Source organism: Erithacus rubecula (assembly GCF_903797595.1).
Source record: "Erithacus rubecula genome assembly, chromosome: 24".
NCBI classification, from domain to species: domain Eukaryota; kingdom Metazoa; phylum Chordata; class Aves; order Passeriformes; family Muscicapidae; genus Erithacus; species Erithacus rubecula.
Window position 1 is genome coordinate 3316083 of NC_136676.1, and position 19757 is coordinate 3335839.

General features: G+C 40.4%; 1 protein-coding gene across 3 annotated transcripts in view; it reads left to right on the forward strand.

The window, feature by feature from the left end:
* PRDM2 (PR/SET domain 2) overlaps positions 1-19757 on the forward strand; it is a 51034-nt gene that overhangs the window by 7721 nt on the left and 23556 nt on the right. The window contains exons 2-6 of one of the 3 annotated variants that reach the window (XM_079326373.1): positions 1436-1478; positions 6413-6530; positions 6792-6895; positions 10053-10205; positions 16357-16483. In XM_079326373.1, the coding sequence (XP_079182499.1) occupies positions 6887-6895; positions 10053-10205; positions 16357-16483 (289 nt within the window). In that variant the 5' untranslated portion in view covers positions 1436-1478; positions 6413-6530; positions 6792-6886. Of the gene's footprint in view, positions 1-1435; positions 1479-6412; positions 6531-6791; positions 6896-10052; positions 10206-16356; positions 16484-19757 lie in introns of those variants that run through there. The other 2 variants (XM_079326372.1, XM_079326374.1) reach the window with 2 other exon arrangements.

Genomic DNA, 19757 nt, shown 5'->3' on the forward strand with positions numbered 1-19757 from the left:
ATTAAAAAGTCTTCAGTATATTTGTACAGATTAAAAAGGTAAAAAGGAAAATATAATCTCTATCAGGATGTTGAAATATGTATTGTGAAAAAACATACTTGTATTATATCAATAGACAAATATTAATTATATATATAAACTAGAAGTGGCATTTGCATTAGCACACTTATAAGTATTAATAGTCTGTTTTGGGGAGCAGGATTAACTGCTACTTCAAGATTTCTATAGAGAATTGAATTTCTTCACCTGTAAGATTTGTTTTGCTGCACTCAGTGGCATGAAGCCAGCAGCCTATTGCTCTGTCTGCTTGAGGAATAATCCTTGTTAGTCATTGCAATAAGCTTTGGATTCTGCTAAAACTCTGGAAAGTGTAGATCCTGATTTGTAATTGTTACTATTGACTGATTCCTTCTGTGTGTGTCCGTGTCCCCTCGTGTCCTGTCTGTTGTGTTCCTACACCTTGTGAGAAATGATGCTCACTTTTAAAATTTCCAAGGTTTATTAAACCTTAAATCCAAGAAAGGACTGAATAAGGAAAGAGCCACGTGCCGTGTGCTCATCTACAAAATGGCTGCTCTGCCTTTTGTACCCCTGCTGTTGCATCAGCCAACCCTGGCCCCTCCCAAAATCTGTCAGTCACCTTTTCTTTGCTGTTTATTAGTAGAGTTCACTTTCTTGCAGCTTGATGGAGGCCAGGTGTTGTCATACCCCCCAGCAAGGAGCTTTTCCCATCCCATGCAAGGGGCACATGGCACAGGCTCCCTGCACAGATCTGTCACACCCAAGGCTGTCTGGGGACAGCAGTACCAAGGGGGGAAGGGGACTATGGGGAGAACAGAGGATATCTAAACAACAAACCACAAGAACATAGCTCTACATCAATAAAACTTCTCTTAACATACAATAGTCATCCATTAATTACAAGAGCCAATCCATCACATCATCTATCTATAACAAAACCCCCTTTTCTTTTTCTGTAAGTCATTTGGCTCTAGCAATTAACCCTCATTTTCCATTTTGATGTTCCACTCACGTCTCTCTTAAGTCAAATTTGATTTTTGGATGAGTCATAATAGCATCTGTTGATGTGAGTGAGGACAATGGAAAAGAGAAGAAACTTGAGGTTTCTTCAAGCCAGTCAGTCACATTACCTATCTATAACAACCATGATTTGTTTCTAGAATCAGATTTCTGTGCTGTATCAAAAGTCCTCATTTTTCTTATGGGGACTGCTGATCTCATTTATGCCGTGTGTCATCCTATAGTTAAAGGGTGAGATGAGCCTTCCTCAACAGCTTGGGCTCCTCCTTGGTGTTTCTGGCTTTCACCTTTGGTTTCCAAAGCTTGTGGAGCCCATATGGCTTTTATTTGTTCACTGACCATTCATATTTAGTGTTTATTTAAGCATCAACCCTGTGGTGTTTTTTTCTTGCAGTGCCTTTGTCATTTCATTCACTGTTGACAAGTTGTAGTGCCAGGTCTGTATGAGAAATGTTTTTGCCTGATGCCAAACATCTTTCAAGTGGTTTGTTCTCATATTTCTTTCATTCTGCTTGTCTGTGCTTTTGGTGTGACTTTGGTGACCATGAAACTAACTGGGCTGGTGTTGATTTGGTTTATATGAAAGCACTGTTATTTTTGTAGTTTATCCCACAGAAATCTTGAAGTAGTGAAGGAAAACCTTTTCTTCAATTCTTTGATATGGCTTTCTTGTTGTAAGGAGAAGGATTTAAAAAACCCCATCTGTAGTTGGAGTTCATATTTTTGGGTTTCTTGGAAGATTGCTGTCTTAGGATAGGCAGTATGTGTCCTCTTTTAAAAGGAGATCTTCCTCTAATATGCAAATTAGTTCATCAGAATAGCTAAATAATTTATTTTAATAACCCCAAGCAAACATGGGGTTTGATTGGTAGCATTTTCTCAGACTGCAGTAAGACAGAGCAGGAGGAATTTGGATTTTCCTGGGTAAACAGCATGGGCAGTTACTTAAGAAGTGCTGAGGAATACTGGAGCAAAGGACACCTGCACTTGTACTGAAACTTCCTCCCCAAATTCCTTCTGCATTTTTCAGTGAGTATTTCACATATTTCCAATAGATCATTAATTTTCAAGCACAAATTGTGTGAAATTGTGGCAAAGAGGGGTAGCCAGGTGAGGTGCCTGGACAAGGAGAGACCTGTGTGCTTTCCTGGGCTAGCTGAACTTCCTCAACTACCTCCTCCCCTCCTCCCTCTTCAGTGGCATCCTCTCCTTTCTCTTCTCATCTCTCCTAATCCTGTTTCCACCCTAACGTGACACTAACTGGCTGTCATTCATTGCACTGTTCAGGATGGTTTCTTTCCTTTTCACTCTGATCTTTTATCACCTGTGAATATCGTGTTGCAGGTGCCTTTTCTGCTTAAGTACAGTTTGTAACATTGTAGACTAATCTGTGGTTGGTCCATGAGTACAATTATATTGAAAGTGCTGTGAAAAGCTGCTTAGTGCAGTAGAAGGAGCTGTCAGAGTGTCTGGACTCTGGATTTGATGCAAACAGGGAAAGATTGTTTCAGTTAAGGCACCACTTCAGCCCTCAAATGATCCTTTGGCATTGTTTCTAAAGTCACTTCATATTGGCTGATTTAAATGCTAGAATGTAATTTTCTGATGGACTTCAGAGTAAGAAGCTTAAAAATGAAATAAGCTTTAGATGTTTTTGTATTCAAAATGGCAGCCTTGGAAGGAGTGAAAAATACTTTAAGGCTTCAGATAAATGCAAAAGTTGTCTGTAGGACATGCAGAGGTGCACTACCCTTATCAAGAGGTGAATTTTGTAAACAGAAAAATTAATTTAAATGTGATTATAAGTCTTGGTAGAAAAATGATTGAAATACAGTATTTCTTTTTGGTAGACAGACAATTCTTGGGGACAAGTTGTGATCTGGAAAGTGTTTCAAGTAGCTACATCTAAATTGCAAATAAAAAGAGATTGCACTGATTTGACTGAACTAAATTGTTTATTTTACTATTTTGAATTTGGTTGCTTATTATCATTCATTTGAGGTGTGAAATGTATTGTTGTGTAAGGGTCATATCCAATTTTCTGGTACTTGTGAAATCCATTTATGTGACAAGGGCTGGATGAGTGTTGTGTTCTCTGAATGTCCTGCTAATTTCTGATTTATGTAGATGGATGCACAATAAAATTCTGGTTATATACTACTCCATACAAATACACTTCTTAAATGGTAGAACAGTTTGGGGATATTTACAGTTAAAAGGTGTGACTATTAAGGAATATACCAGGAAAATCAAAGATATCAGGTGAGTCTGTTTTGGTCAGTTAACATTTATTTCCAGGATTGAGATTTGAGATTTTTAACTGTTCATCAAAACACCAAAGCGAAACCAACACTCTCCTGATGGCTTGAGTTTTGACTTTTATATTTTTTATATTTTCTGCTGCTTGGTGTGTAATTCTGAAGCTTCATGTTAGGTGTTAGTAAGTTATTTTCACAGAGTAGTTGGAACAGTCCCTTCCCAGCTATAGAATCAAGGACAACTGTAACCCAAAAAGCAGAAACAATGGCTAAAGGAAGGGGGCAAGCAGGGGCTGAGACTTTATAACCTGAGGCTGTGGATGGATAATTCACCCCAAGATGCTGATGAAGCAAAACTTACAAAAGTATAAAAACTCATGACTGGGATCCATCTTGGATTTGATTTGGGTGTAGCCCCAGCCAGGCTCTTGCACTGACCAAGGGGGATCCTTTCAATAAATACCCATTTTATTCCTTTTGTTCTGTCTAGTCTCTCTTCCAGGTCAGCCTTTCCAGGCATCACTCCAGAGAAACCAAACCCCCAAATGAAACCCATCCAAAAACCCATCCTGCTTGTAGCTTGAAACTGGAAGTGCACTGTTCTGAGAGGTGTCGCCACCCTCTTCTATTTCTGTATAGAAATTGTTACAAACCACTGGCTTATTTCTCCCAGGATGAAATCCTGGGCTAATGTACTGGGAAGAAGTTTAGGTTTCTTTGATATACTAAGACCATGTTTCTTTTTCAGCTGAGACATGGCTTTTTGCCTATCAGTTCAAGGCAAACAGATGTCTGAAAATCAGGCTGCTTTCATCAATAGTTTTCCTTTTGGGTTGTCAGAAGAGCAAAATAAAGCTTTGCTCTGCTTTGAATGGCTTTTCAGCTATTCTAACTAATGAACAAGTATTAGTCCCTGGTGATTGCACTCTTGGATGGGAAGAGATTTCTGCCATTCTCTCCCTTCCATGATTTCCAATTTGGGGGTCTTTCTCCCCTACAAATAGCTCTCTGGGAGCTCTCTGCAGCTGTTAAGGCTTATGAAGGCAGCACTAGAATAACCTTGCTCTGACTCCAGTTTTATAATTTTCATCATTGTTGCAATTAAAACTGGCAGAAGACTTCTTTTAACTCCACTCAGCAAATTGGGTTTTCAGTTATAGTGAATGATTGCCCTAGCAGCACCCTGACAAAGACTGAGTGCTCAGAAGCAAGGGAAAAACTTTATCTGTTTCTTTTTAAAGAGAAAAAAATGAAATTGAGTAGCATATTGAGATGCATTTTAAAATATATTTCCAGTAACCTTTCAGTGTATTTCAAAAGTACTCACTAGAAAGTACTCTGAGTATTACTCAGTAGTTTATTAAGTATGCAAAAACTACTGTTGTTTCTCTGTTTTATGGTTATAGGTAAAAGCCAGAGTAATTTCCAAAAAATAAAGTTTATTTGGAGAAATATCTCAGTTTAACCTCTTTCTAAAAATAGGCTCAGAGCATAAGTATAACATCCTTAATATTAGAGTTGTTCCTGCCATTACCACCAGTGTTTGTTCCTGAGCAGAATTATTTGAGTTCTATATCTGAAGGCAGGGAGTTGTTTTAGGACATGTGGTTCAATAAAGGCTTAGTTTTCACCAAGCACAGTTCTTTCAGAATGTGAACTGATTTTTTAGGAAACTTTGCATTCTTTGAAAGCAACTTTGAAATTCTGCTCATTTCTGTCAGAAATAGTGTTTTGTTAATTATAAGTAGGTAATAGAGAGCAGGTTGGTTTATGACAAGTGTGAGTAGTAATGCTGTGGATAATAGTATAAGAATAATATTGAACCATGGAGGCTCCATAAAATGGAACTAATCACTTACTGGACAGTAAATAATTTATTAGATTTATATTGCCTATCAAACTTTAAGACAAAAATACCTTAAAACTTCTTGGATTAATTATAAGCTGCTGGCTAAAGTTCTGAGCTGTCACTTGATGTAGGAAATGTGAGTAACATTTATGATACTGAAATAACTACTATTAAAACCCTCTTATTCTCTTGTTGCAGAGCAGTAAATTGGACATGCACATACTTTAATCACCAAGAACTGTAGTGACAGGACAAGGGGGAATGGAGAGTAGGTTTAGCTTGGCTGTGGGGGCTGGGAGGCCATGGCCAGGGTGCCCAGAGCAGCTGTGGCTGCCCCTGGATCCCTGGAAGTGTCTGAGGCCAGCTGGGATGGGCTGGGAGCAAACTGGGATAGTGGAAAGTGTCCCTGCCTGTGGCAGGGGGTGGCACTGGATGGGCTTTAAAGATTCCTGCCCCACTCCAAGGAGGAATCTCCAGACATGCTGCAAGGAGGGTGTGTCAAGAGCCTGTTCAAAAATGGCTCTCACATTTCTGGGATGAAGTGCTGTACTTCAGGTGTCCCCAGGCAGCTCTGCCAGCTCAGCAGCTTTAGGCACCTTATCAGTAGTGTTATCACTTGTCTATTGCTTTATCAGATATTTTGTCAGCTCTGCCACATCTCTCCTCACCCTCAGGCCATTTAACTTTGGGATTGATGAGTTTTTGATTGATGAGCCTGGTTTTAGCAAGGTTGAACCCCAAAAGCAGCATTGCCTTGCCTCCCCTCCTTTGACTGATGGGTTTGCAAACAGGGCATTGTCTTAGCCCATTGCAGGCAGAGCACCCTGCTGCCTGTGCCAGTGGATGCTGTATCCCAAGTGCAGGTTCTCTGTCTGCATTGATTTGCTGCTGCACACTCACTTCAATCAGCAGAGCAAAGAGCTTTCTGGATTTTGTAACTTTTAATTTTTTTGGAACTTTGAGTTTGGTTTTCTCCTGAAGTTACTTTTTTAGTCTTTCTCTCAAGGGGCGTTTTGTCACATAGACAAGATAAGAAACTGTTTTAGATTGGTTTTGGGGGACTGATTTGGTTGAGTATGCCTGGAAGTCATTCTTTGAAAAAGGGAAATCAATAATTGCTAATATATGTGAAATGATCCTCAGTGTGGTGAGTTTGGAAATTTTACTTTAATGGCAAGTCCGAAGATTTTGAAGCTTGTGTGTGTTGATCACCTGTTGTGTGGTTGTTTTTACCTGTTAATGGTGGTTGGTTTTTTGACTTTAGAGCACAAGTGACTCCCCTGTTGCTGTGGAGACCTTGGATGATGTTCCTGAGCATGTCCTTCGGGGCCTTCCTGAGGATGTGAGGCTCTTCCCATCTGCTGTGGACAAGAGTCGGCTTGGTGAGTGCTGCACTGGGAGAGAGAATGAAGATTTTTACAGCAATTCACAGAAATTAGAGTTGCTGTGAAGGTCTGGTGCCCCCTGTGCTGGGTAGAGATGGTGTGTGGTGTATTTGTCTGAAATAATTCCTCTTGGAAGAGTGGACAGCTCCCCCAGTCTAAGACAGACTCATGTAATGATCTTAAGAATATGAATTTTGAGTAGAAGATTTGCTTGGAATAACTTAGATAAGTTTTAACTCCTTATACTTGTCTCCTCAGGTGTCTGGGCAACAAAGTCAATTTTGAAAGGGAAGAAGTTTGGACCATTTGTTGGTGACAAGAAAAAAAGATCTCAAGTTAAGAGCAATGTGTACATGTGGGAGGTAAGAAACAGTTTGTAAATGGAAAAATGTGCCTGTTATCCTGTCAATATTTTGTATTTAGCCTTTACTTTATCCAGACATTTTAGAAATAAACTTGATGTAAGGTAATTTCCATCTGTTGCTGCCATTACTAAAGTTATTTATAGACACTTGGATGGAACAACTATTCTGAATTAAAAGCTTTATAAACCATTGACATGGTTTGAAATTGCTGTATTCCTTTTATGCTGTGTGTGGATCACAGCTGCCCTTAAGAGTTTGCTGATCTTTGCTTTGTTGGCTTGAACCCTGAGTGCAACTGAATGCTGTCAACTGCTTATGAAATTAGGGAAATTAGGAGGATATGGAATCTCTTAAGGAAACCACATCACTGCTCCTCATTTAGCTCTTTGAAAACCAGTTTTTGGAGTTTTTGTAAGAGTTCTCAAGTGTTGCAGCATTTCTTGTGCTGGGCTTGCCTTGAAGCAAGTGCTGTCTGGGCAACTGAGCAGCTCCACTGGTAGTCAGGAGACCTTGGATGTTATGTAGATTTCAAAATGTAAATGTCATAATCTGGAGCTGAATCCCATCTGCAGTATCTCTGAGGCAGTTCATTTACCACTTCCAAAGGCTTCTTCAGTCTTTCTGAAGACAAACACAGGACATGGTTTTAGTGAAATGAATAGTCAAGGAGGGGAGGGGTGGAGGAATGTAGCATGGAAGGTTCTGGAACATGGATTTTTAGGCTAAGGCTGATAATGGTCATCCATCCTTCTATCCCTTGCTTGCAAATATGGAACTCCCTAAAACACTAAAAACATGCACAGAGCTTAGAGTTACCCTCTATCAGAGGAATTGATCTAGGACATTCTCATAAATGCAAATTACCCTTTAGAAAAGCAATACAGTTTTCAAGTATAATGTTTGTTGCATTGACCTCATGCTATCACAAACTCCACTGCATAAGGTATCTCCAGTTTTGATCTGTCACAGGAACATTTGGTGAGATTGAATCAGTCAGGTAAATCATTGACCTTACAATTGTGTTTCTCAGTGCTGGATGCTGAATGTTCATGGTGGATATTTTTTCAGGTTGTGTTGAGAAAGGATAGTTGCAAGCCAGCTGTTTCAGAGTTTCCTGGTTTGCAATGCAGGTGATAATGGGAGCCCTTGTGAGATTTCAGAGTAATTGTGTGTTGCTTTAAGAGTGATTTTAGAGATAAAAAAAAGCAGCTAAAATGAGACTGCAACAGTTGGTCCCATATGATGATATCTGAAACCAGTCCAGAATCTCAACTGTTAGAAAATATGGTTTGTAGAAGGATGGTGATGTGTAGGAGCAGTTCAGAACATGGACACTCTGCTTGAAGAACAACCTTTTCCACAAGTGTTCCATCTGCTTCTTCAGTCAAATTAATCTGAATAAAAAAATAAGGCTTCTAAAACTGGCATCTCCAGTCAATTTTAATGATTTTGAACTGTCATACCAGAGGCTCATTGTGAAAAAGATGAGTTGTGTCAGTATATGCCTCTGGTGTCTGAGGAGAGAACATATTTTCCTTTTCTACTGGTAAAAAGCCACAGTTGGGAAAATGAGAGCAAGTGTCTGAAAAGGGAGGGAAATGCTGGTTTGGAATGACTGGCACAGCTGTGCTGAGTGGGTTTTATTGGGGATACAGGAATCACTTAAAGTCACAATGTTGTGGAGAGGAGTTGGAGCTGTTTTCTTTCTCACAGTGCACAAGGCCTTTAAACAGTATTCTGTAAATTAGACTTATATTCTGTAGATTAGAAAAGCAATGAAGTATTTTAGTTTGTGGAAAACCCATAATACAGTAATATAAAAAAAAAAAATATATATGTAATCAGTAGTTACATTTAGACATATATTCTTTATCTGTTTAGCTATCCTCCAGCATTCTTTGGCTCTTCTCTTCCATTTTGACTAAAAGAATTGCTTTTGCAGTCTCACCTGGGATGCTGTTTATGCTTTCATATTGCAAGGGCTGGCTGTGCTGGTGAACATTCTTTCAAAAGTCAGCTGGTGAAATCCATGCTGGAATAGTTTAAATGAGGGAGATGTTTTCTGTTTACTTGGAAAGAAACTAAGATGGATGTATATTTATGAAAACTTCACTATTATTGATAAAATTCTGTTTTGTTAAATCAACATTATTATCAGTACAAAAAAAATGAATTTATTAAATAGGGTATATTTTCTAAGCTGTTGTAGAAGTGTGTGTAAGACTGGAGAACTGTTTGAAAAACCTTGGAATTACTTGTAAAATATCAGAAAATAAAAAGCTGAACATTGTTGATGTTTGGACTTCTAAAAAAACAGAAAAGGAAAAATACCCATTGATAGCTCTTCTTATGGGCATCTAACTTGGATTATAAGAAAAGTGGGAGAGGCATCTTGCAAGAGAAGCAGAATCACCTGTGATCAGAAAAGAGTGAAGTTGTCAGTCCCCTTCTTGCTTTACTGCAAGCTGTCTTGAAATGTAAATCAGGAGTAGGTGTCTGCCTTTTCCCCAAGAACAAAAACCAGAGAACTTACACAGCATCTTGGAACATGCAGAATTTTATTGACATGGTCAGTTTTTTAAGGTGATCACTGATTTCTGGAAGGTTAAAATCTTCTTTTATACCCTAAAGAAAGATTGAATAAAAGGTATGTTTTCCCATATCTTTCCAAATAAAGCAAATACTTCTAGCTTCTATATAGTTACTTTTTCCAGTTCATCAGATGGTAAAAATAAAGCTCTGTGGCCTTCATATCTTAAAATCAGTCAATTTACTAAATGCAAAATCTAGAGTATCATTTCAGGCTTGCCAAACTGTAAAGAAAGTGTAAAATATTTTAAGAATTTTGGCTTTTAAGCCCAGAGCCTTCAGAGATGGGCATGCAGGCCATGAGTTGGATATCCAGAAAAGACTGGACATGGCAGTGCCATGGTCTGCTTGAGGTGTTGGGGATGGGCTGGATGATCTTAAAGGTCTCTTCCAACCCAGTGATTCTGTAATTCTGTAATTCTGTGAGTGGGTTTCTTCCAGTTTCTGTACAAGATTGCAGCCCAGCCTCTCTGCCCTTGCTGTTGGCCCTGCCATGGGTGCTGTGTGTATCTGTGAGATGCAGTGCTGTGCTGTGAGCAGTCTGTCTGTCTCTCCTCCCCCCCAGGTGTATTACCCCAACCTGGGCTGGATGTGTGTGGATGCCACTGACCCAGAGAAGGGCAACTGGCTGCGCTACATCAACTGGGCGCGCTCGGGGAAGGAGCAGAACCTCTTTCCTCTGGAGATCAACAGGACCATTTACTACAAGAGCTTGAAGGTAGCACTTTTATTATTGATTCTTTCTATTCTGCTCCATTAGAAAACTTCTTTTTATTACTATATATTATATTAAAAAGTGTTTGAAATATTTTAGGAAGCATATTGAAAACACTGCAAATGCTACACATCGTTGCCAATGCAATTGATTTACTGTTAAACTAGATGTCTGTCTTACTGGATAATGATTTGCTGTAGCAACAAATTTGATACAAACTAGAATGAAAAATTGCACACAGTATATGAAATAAACATTTTTTTATTTTTGTAGATACCAAGATTCTTTCTGCTGAGGATATCTTTGCAGTAATCAGTTATTTTTATAGTCTATACATTGTTTGATAAAGTTTGGCTGTCAAGACACTTTTATGGGTAGCCCCATGAAACTATTTCTCAAAGTTTTATACCATTGAGGTTTTGTTCAGGAAGTGAGGGGTAGGCAGGGAAAGCAGCATTCCTGGAGCATTTTATCTCACAAATCAAGGAAAAAAATGATTTAACCATAATGGTGGAACATGTTAGGTTAAGAATATTGTGGCTCAAAAATATTTATTGAGTCCCTGATCAAGACCCTCCTATCAGTGAATGTGTGGCTTGACTTAGTTTTTTAAAGAATACTTTTGAGTGTTTGAGGTATATGCAATTCTGTTTTTGTACTATTTCTGTTTCCTTGTGAGGCCAAAAATATCTGTAAGTAACTGGTATTTGCTTAATGAAAGAGTGACTTGATCCCATTCAGTTTTGAAATTTATGGGGCAGTACAGCAGTAGATAAATGTTGTATTTTAGGTCACTCAAGCTAGATTGAAGAAATCTTCTAAAACATTTTCTGAACTTTGTAGTGGCATTCAAGTAGAGGTTCACTATTGCCAGCCAGACTACTGAATTCTCTGCAGTGTTTATTCACAGAAGCAAGCTCCCAGTAGGACTCTGTAGCCAGCCTTGATTTCTCTAGACAATTTATCTTGGAGTTCCTCTGCCTTTACCCACAGTCCCACTAACTCAGCTCATTAATACAGGTGTGCTTTTGCAGTCACTCTGACATTTTAAATTTCTCATTAAATCTTTTCTGCAAAAATTTCAGCCTGACAGAGACAAGCATTCACATATTTAAAAGTTGTTTGTTTGAATGATATTGCACTATGTAAAATAGCTGTAGTGCTAAAAGAAGTTGAGCACTGCTGACAGATTAACAAATACCTTGTCTCAGCACTTTTGAATATTCTTTTGTTCCTTTGACTGTTGTCTCTTGCAACTTGATGAATTTTATCCCAGTTACACCTTACTGCTAACTGAGACAAAAGAAGCCATGTAATAAAGAACATCTTCAATGTCCTTATCTTTTGCATATAATGTTAGGATCTCTACACTGCCATCTCAAACCTGCTGTCAATTTACCAGCCCAGCTTTGAACACATGGTTCTTTCCTGATCTTTATCATAATTCATACATTTAGGGGAATTCCACTTGCTGACAAATAAACAGCACAGGTTTTATTTACCCCCAAAGGAGAATTCAAGTGGCTTGTGTGTAATCTTGTTCTGCTTTACCTTGAATCATTGAAAGTATAGTCATGGGGTCTTATTTTTCCCAAGGTTTCCTTCAGCTTTTTGTAGGTTTTAAATTTGTAAGTTAAACAGGCTGATTTCCAAGCCTCATTGCTGAGATAACAAAGTCCAAATTTGCTTGGTATAGAGTCACCTCAGAACTTTAGAGCTTTAATTTCCCTGTTCCCTGCTCTCAATGAATAGTCATAGAATAGAACTTGTGATTGAGCACAAGCAAATGTTTTTCTCTTCATCTTCCCTGAAGGGATGAGGGTATTTGTAAGCTGCTTTGCATCTGCTTTCCCCAGAATGCTTGTGTGAGAGCTGTGATATTGCAGGGAGACAGTTTAAAGATGCAGTTTTAGCTCTTCCTGCCTCTGCTCATGAGAGGAGCTTGCTGTTGTTCTGCACACAGGACAAAACTTGAATTCTAGAAAAAGGAAAACAGTGAAAAACATTTTCAAAAAGTCTTCTGAAAAAGCTTTGCTATGAAACTGTCCCTGATTAAAATGAAATTAATTTGCTTGTGGAAGACTGTTTTGCCCAACAAGTTTATAATACAAGATCCTCCCTGTTACATAGGAGAGAGCAACATAATGTTGGGTTATAGAGTGTGAAAGATTCACACAAGTAAATGTCACACTGTTCACTTTGGTTATGTTTGGTGAGATGAGGCCACACCCAGGTGCAGAAACACAATATCACAGTAAAATGCAGTGTCTGTGATGAAAAATAGATACTCTGATGAGGTCAGGCAGGCAAATGCCCATCTTAGTCTGTACAAGACAAATTTGAGTGCTTGAATGTGCACAATTAATGGATTTTTAGACAATCTGTGCTAAAACCTTTTAGGTTACTTAGGTTAGGTTAGTAACTGGTTAGGATACTGCTCTTGAAAATTACAAATTTTGAATTTACTGTAAGCCTTTTGAGCAGAAAATACTCAGATTAAGGACACTTAAATGTTGCAGTTAAAACAAAAAACACAAAAAAAGTGTGTGGGAATTATTAACCTAATGAGCCTTCCCAAAATTCATACTTTTTTTTTTTTTTTAGCCAGGCTGTCCCAGCCTGACACTGCTACACCAAGATCTGCAGGGAATAGTTTGGAGGAGGTTGAGTTTTGGAATTGTTACTAGAGGGTAGAGTGGTGGTACAAGTGGCACTTGCTCAGTGCAGCCCTTCTCTCATATTGCTATGAGGGAGCAGCTGTAATTGTCTGGTTTAGAAGCTGCTGCTGCATCTCATTTTAGAAGTGCAAGGTTAGAGGGCTTAATTTAGATTCTAGAGCAGTCACAATAAAACTAAATTCATCAAGTTGAACGTTAGCTCCAGCCATGCAACCAACACGTGCTCATTACCACCCTGTGTTTGCATTGCCTGAAACCTCATCCAGATCTTTGGTCTGGCTTTGTATATTTTTTAGATGATAAGGTTTTTTGGTTTTTTTTGCATCAGACAACTCTGCTCACCAGCTCCAAGGCCATGCAAATAACTTTGCCACTATTTATCCTATCAGGCCTCTGGAACTCAAGGAAGCCAAGCCATAGGCTTTGCTTATGTTATAACTTATTCTTCACTTAGTAGTTGGGATCCTGCACCTCTTGTTGTTCCAGTGTCTGGGGGTATGATGATAATTATCACCTTCATGGTGTGCTGTGAGACCCACTAAAAAATGGCCTGTAGAAGAAAGAAATTCTACTTTTCTTCTTGATACAAAATCACCCTTTGGCTTCAGACTGGGAATAATAGTCTGAGGCCACCCTTTGCTCTGATGTAATGACTGAAAATAGGATCTAGTCTCCACCAGCCCCCTGTTCATTAAGCCCTGAAAGAGGGGAATAAAAGTTAAGGCATTTTTTTTCTTGTTTTTGGATAAAAGCTCCAGGAAATGAAGAAACAATGAGGAAGATTTAAAAAGTAAGTTAAAATCTTTAGTCTGACAACTTGGGGATTTACTAGTCTGATATTTTAAGGAGCATGTGAAATGAACTGATCAATAATTTCTTTTGTTGGCAGTGCTGGGAGTATGAGTAGCATTTGCAGTGATGCCCATTTGACTAATTTAGTCTGTGATTTTTTTCAAAAATTTGATTAAAAAGAGTAGAAATAATCAATTTGGAATGACAAGCAAACCTTTGATTTTTGTGATGAAGTGGATTTATTAAACCTGTAATTATCTATTTTCCCAATAACCCACTGCAACAGTCTTTTCCTGGATCTTTAGATTTTGTTCCAAGTCTCAGCTATAGTGGTTGCCTGAACAGTAACTTATTATTATATTATAATTAATTAATGTTATTGAATGCTTTGTATAGGGTAGGTATATTTGTCCCAACCTGGATGCTCTCTGAAAAAAATTAACAGTAAATATCCATAGAAGTGAGTACTGGGATGTAAATCAATGTCACTATTTGAGGCAAACCAAAGATAGAATATGGAAAGATATGGGTGGAGCTGGATGGACTTTAGGGTCCCTTCCCACTCCTTAACATTCCATGATTTTTCTGATTTTTTCTGTGATTTTTGGGTTTTGTTTTTTGGTTGTTTTTTGGTTGTGGGTTTTTTTTCAAGAAATAGTCCTTTTTTCTGTTTTTCTCTTTTCTTTTTGTGACTTTTTTCGGTTATTTATTTTTGCCATTTTTTGATGTTATCTTTTATTTTGGTCTTTTCTTATCACTTTTTTTGGGTTTTTCTAAGTTTTCTTTTGAATTTTTCATGGGATTATTTTAGATTTTTTTTTTTTTCACTTTGAGGGTTGTGTCTGTGTGTGTTACATTATTTTGTGCTGGTTTTGGCTGTTTCGCTGTCTTTGTGTGTGTGTTAGAGTATTTTTGGGTTGTTTTTGGCTATTTTGCTGCTATGTATGTGTGTTACAGTAATTTGGGTTGTTCTTTGGCTGTTTCGCTACTGTTTCTGTGTTACAGTATTTTTCGGTTATTTTTGGCTGTTTCGCTATCTGTGTGTGTGTTACAGTATTTTGGGCTGTTTCTGGCTGTTTCTCTGTGTGTGTTACAGTATTTTGGGCTGTTTCTGGCTGTTTCTCTGTGTGTGTTACAGTATTTTGGGCTGTTTCTGGCTGTTTCTCTGTGTGTGTGTTACAGTATTTTGGGCTGTTTCTGGCTGTTTCTCTGTGTGTGTTACAGTATTTTGGGCTGTTTCTGGCTGTTTCTCTGTGTGTGTGTTACAGTATTTTGGGCTGTTTCTGGCTGTTTCTCTGTGTGTGTTACAGTATTTTGGGCTGTTTCTGGCTGTTTCTCTGTGTGTGTTACAGTATTTTGGGCTGTTTCTGGCTGTTTCTCTGTGTGTGTTACAGTATTTTGGGCTGTTTCTGGCTGTTTCTCTGTGTGTGTTACAGTATTTTGGGCTGTTTCTGGCTGTTTCTCTCTGTGTATGTTATAGTATTTTGGGTTGTTTCTGGCTATTTCTCTGTGTGTGTTACAGTATTTTGGGCTGTTTCTGGCTGTGTCTCTGTGTGTGTGTTACAGTATTTTGGGTTGTTTCTGGCTGTTTCTCTGTGTGTGTTACAGTATTTTGGGTTGTTTCTGGCTGTTTCTCTGTGTGTGTGTTACAGTATTTTGGGCTGTTTCTGGCTGTTTCTCTGTTTGTGTGTGTTACAGTATTTTGGGTTGTTCTTTGGCTGTTTCTCTGTGTTACAGTATTTTGGGCTGTTTCTGGCTGTTTCTCTGTGTGTGTATTACAGTGTTTTGGGTTGTTCTTTGGCTGTTTCTCTGTTTGTGTGTTACAGTATTTTGGGTTGTTCTTTGGCTGTTTCTCTGTGTTACAGTTTTTTGGGCTGTTTCTGGCTGTTTCTCTGTGTGTGTTACAGTATTTTGGGCTGTTTCTGGCTGTGTCTCTGTGTGTTACAGTATTTTGGGCTGTTTCTGGCTGTTTCTCTGTGTGTGTTACAGTACTTTGGGTTGTTTCTGGCTGTTTCTCTGTGTGTGTTACAGTATTTTGGGCTGTTTCTGGCTGTTTCTCTGTGTGTGTGTTACAGTATTTTGGGTTGTTTCTGGCTGTTTCTCTGTCTGTGTGTGTGTTACAGTATTTTGGGTTGTTCTTTGGCTGTTTTGCTCTGTGTGTGTTACAGTACTTTGGGCTGTTTCTGGCTGTTTCTGTGTGTGTGTTACAGTATTTTGGGCTGTTCTTTGGCTGTTTCTCTGTGTGTGTTACAGTATTTTGGGCTGTTTCTGGCTGTGTCTCTGTGTGTGTGTTCCAGTATTTTGGGTTGTTTCTGGCTGTTTCTCTGTGTGTGTTACAGTATTTTGGGCTGTTTCTGGCTGTTTCTCTATGTGTGTTACAGTATTTTGGGTTGTTCTTTGGCTGTTTCTCTGTGTGTGTGTTACAGTATTTTGGGCTGTTTCTGGCTGTTTCTCTGTGTGTGTTACAGTATTTTGGGCTGTTTCTGGCTGTTTCTCTGTCTGTGAGCGGCGCGGTTCGGGGCGGGGCGCGCTCTGCGCTGCGCCCTCCGGCCGGCAGGGGGCGCGCGGGGCGGCGCCCTCGAGGCTCGGCGGGGGCCGCGCCGTGGGCGCCTCCGCAGCCGCTCCCCGCCCCGCCAACAACGCGCGCACTGATTGGCCGCGCGCCCTGTGTTGTGTCCCGGCAGCCAATCGCGGCGGGCGAGGAGCTTTTGGTGTGGTACAATGGCGAGGACGACCCGGCGATAGCGGCCGCGATCGAGGAGGAGCGAGCGAGCGCCCGCAGCCGCCGGCACTCCCCGAAGGCCCGCAGAGGTACGGAGCGGAGCGGCGCCGCCGCCGCCGGCGCGCGGGTTCGACCGGCCTGCGGCCGCCGTGACCTTCCGCAGCCCGGCGGAGGAGGGAGGGAAGGGCCCGGCCCGGCCGGCGACGCCGCGGGCGGAACGTGGAAGTTGTGGCTGGAAAAGTTGGGAGAGGCGGCGGGAGCGGCGCGGGAAGCGGGGAATGTCCGCGGCTGCCGCAGCGAGCCCGCGTGGGGCGGGGACCGAGCCCGGGCAGCCGCCGGCCCTCCTCGGAAAGGGAGCGGAGTGCGGGGCCGTGGCGATCCCTGCTCGGGAGAGGGAGCCGAGCCCGGGCCACTCCGATCCCTCCTGGAAAGGGAGCTGAGCCCGGGGCACCCCGATCCCTGCTCGGGAGAGGGAGCCGAGCCCGGGCCACTCCGATCCCTCCTGGAAGGGGAGCCGAGCCCGGGCCACTCCGATCCCTGCTCGGGAGAGGGAGCCGAGCTCGGGCCACTCCAATCCCTCCTGGAAAGGGAGCCGAGCTCGGGCCACTCCGATCCCTCCTGGAAAGGGAGCCGAGCCCAAGGCATCCCGATCTCTCCTGGAAAGGGAGCCGAGCCCGGGGCCACCCTAATCCTTCCTTGGGAGAGGGAGCCGAGCCCGGGCCACCCCGATCCCTCCTGGAAAGGAAAGGGAGCCGTGGCGATCCCTCCCTGGAAAGAGGAGCGGAGCCCGCGGCCGTCGCAGTCTCGCTGGGAAGCGGGAGCGGAGCCGGGAACGCCGCGATCCCTGGGGAGAAGGGGAGCCCGGCCCGGGACCCTTTGGGAGCGGGAGGCTCGGCCCTGGGTCGGGGGTGCGTCGGTGGAGCCAAGTGAAGAATTCCGGTCCTGTTATTTCCCTGCGGTTTTTAATTTCTTGTTGTTTCTAGGCCGATTCGTTGGTTGTGGAATTTCGCAGGCTGCTCCTGGCTGCCTTGGGCCGAGGAGGGAGGGTGGGACAGAGTTTCGGCTGCTATAAACGCATTATTCCCTCGCTGAATATGTATGTCTGACCAGACATCCATTATTTTTTTCCATGACTAATTCAGCAGCAGGGTTTTTTAGAGTGCGTGTGCCTCCACGCGTGGCCTTATATAACTGACATTTTGACTAACGTTTTAGGCCAAAATCACAACAAAGCCTTTACTTACAGGGAGCAGATAGAAAAGGGAAATATTCACAGTTATAGCACAGATGTATCAGTTCCTCTTGCATGGGAGTAGGTACATTATGTTGTTCTCTGGAGGTTACAAATGAACCAAAGAAAGATAATTTTTTAAGAAGCATCATTGTAATTTTTTATGTAATTTTTAAAATGTAAAATGTAGGGACTGATCTTACAGCAAGTGCAGTTGACTGAAACTCACATTGGAAACAAGGTCAGATATTGAAAACAGTTGTGTAAGTTTTTTACTTGAGATTGAGGAGGGGGAGCTGTAGTACAACACAGTTATTTTGCATAATTTTTCATAGGTTAAGCAAATACAAACTGAAATTCAAGCACTAAGTTTTATTTTATAATGAAAAGCATATTTAACACATATATAAGAAGCACTTGTAAATTACAGGCTGTATTACTTTTTTTTTTCCTGAATCTGCATTATCTTAGCAAATGGAATTTGTGTGCCTGTGATTTACCTGAAAGGCTAGAAAAACAACCTGCAAGAATTTGATTATATGATAAATCAGAAAAGCCAGACAGAATAATTTCTAAGGTAATTTTTCATGGTATAGAAGTTTGATTTGCATTCATAAACTTAGAGGTGAAATACCAGTAAACTAATTTGGTTTCTGGGTTTTGATTTTTACTTTTTTGCTTTAACTGTTACAGATTTTACAGATTTCATAATTAGGAACAGCAAATCTCTTCCCCCTTTTTGTAAACACAAGTTCCTTACCAAGGCACACAGTTATTGAATAAAAAGCAACCCAGTGAATACCAACTCCAAGCACAATATTGATGAAGGATTTGAGAATAACCAAGAATAATCTATTTATGGAATTACACTCTTGTCTCATGAAACAGAAAGACCAAATTCTTAGTATTTAGTTGATTTGAATTGCTAAAGTTTCAGCTTGAATATGAAATAGCAATAGTGATATGATGAGGCAATTCATTGGATATTTTGGAATTTTATAATTCTATTTTTCATAGGTTTCATTGGAATTATTTTTTGCTCTGCATTTGCTCTGTTATTTTAGTGTTTGTAGTAACATCTGCTAATATTTGCAATTCACAGCAATCTTTTTACAAGAAGTACACACTTTTTTTCCTTCAGATTTGGTAGCAGTAGCTGCAGTGAGGATTCCAGAATGGTTTCTACTCACATCTCTGCTTTTGTAGGTTCAGCTGTATCCTTGGATGGGAAAGCTTCTTAACCTTAAACTTGAGGGTCTATTTGTGGAAATAAAGGAAATTATGATGAACATTAATGAAAAGTAATTAATTAAAAAGTAAATAGTTCTAATTATATAATGCAAAGGGATGGGAAGAGAAAAATTTTTGTGAATTAACTTTATGCATTTGAAAAATTAGGAGTCAGTATAAGGTAGTATTTGAATTAAATAGGAATTTGCTTGAAAGGAGCTCCTCCAGAAAGTTGTGAAATTTGAATTCATTAGTGGCCTAAACAGATCTATAATTTTTTAAAATTTTATTTTGGCCTTTGTTGCACACTGTTGTCTTACTTATTGAGAAGAAAATATAACCAAGTAAGATTTGGTAAATTCTAACAACTGTGAATGGACGTGTCCTTTAGGAACATGCTTTCCAAAAAAGTAAAGTGATAGTTTAATACCCTAGGAATGACTAGACAAGACATTACTTGAGAGGTGTATTATGATTCAGTGATACTGTGTAGATTTTAGATGAAACTCGTAATTATTCTATTTTCAATAAAACAAATACCCTTTTGAATTTTTAATGCATCTTGTGCTTGGACAGTTCAGATATTTATCATTTGCCAAATAACCTTGTTGCTGCCTGGCAGATCAGGAGAGGTGTTAAACACCTGTTCCCAGGTATTAAAAATGGGCTGTTTTACCCAGAGTCAGTGGAGGTTTTCATTGCTGTACCATGTTCTTGCTGCAGGAGGAATCCTGTGGTGCAGTAGGTCAGACTGAGTCCCCAGGAGAGGCAGAGCTGTGGGTGAGCAGGAGCTGACCAGCCTGGGCAGACACAAAGTCCACACTGAGCTGCTCTCCCTGACCTTGAGCTGCCCTGTGATCCCTGACACAAGGTCCATAATCTCCTTTAGACTCTATCCAGCA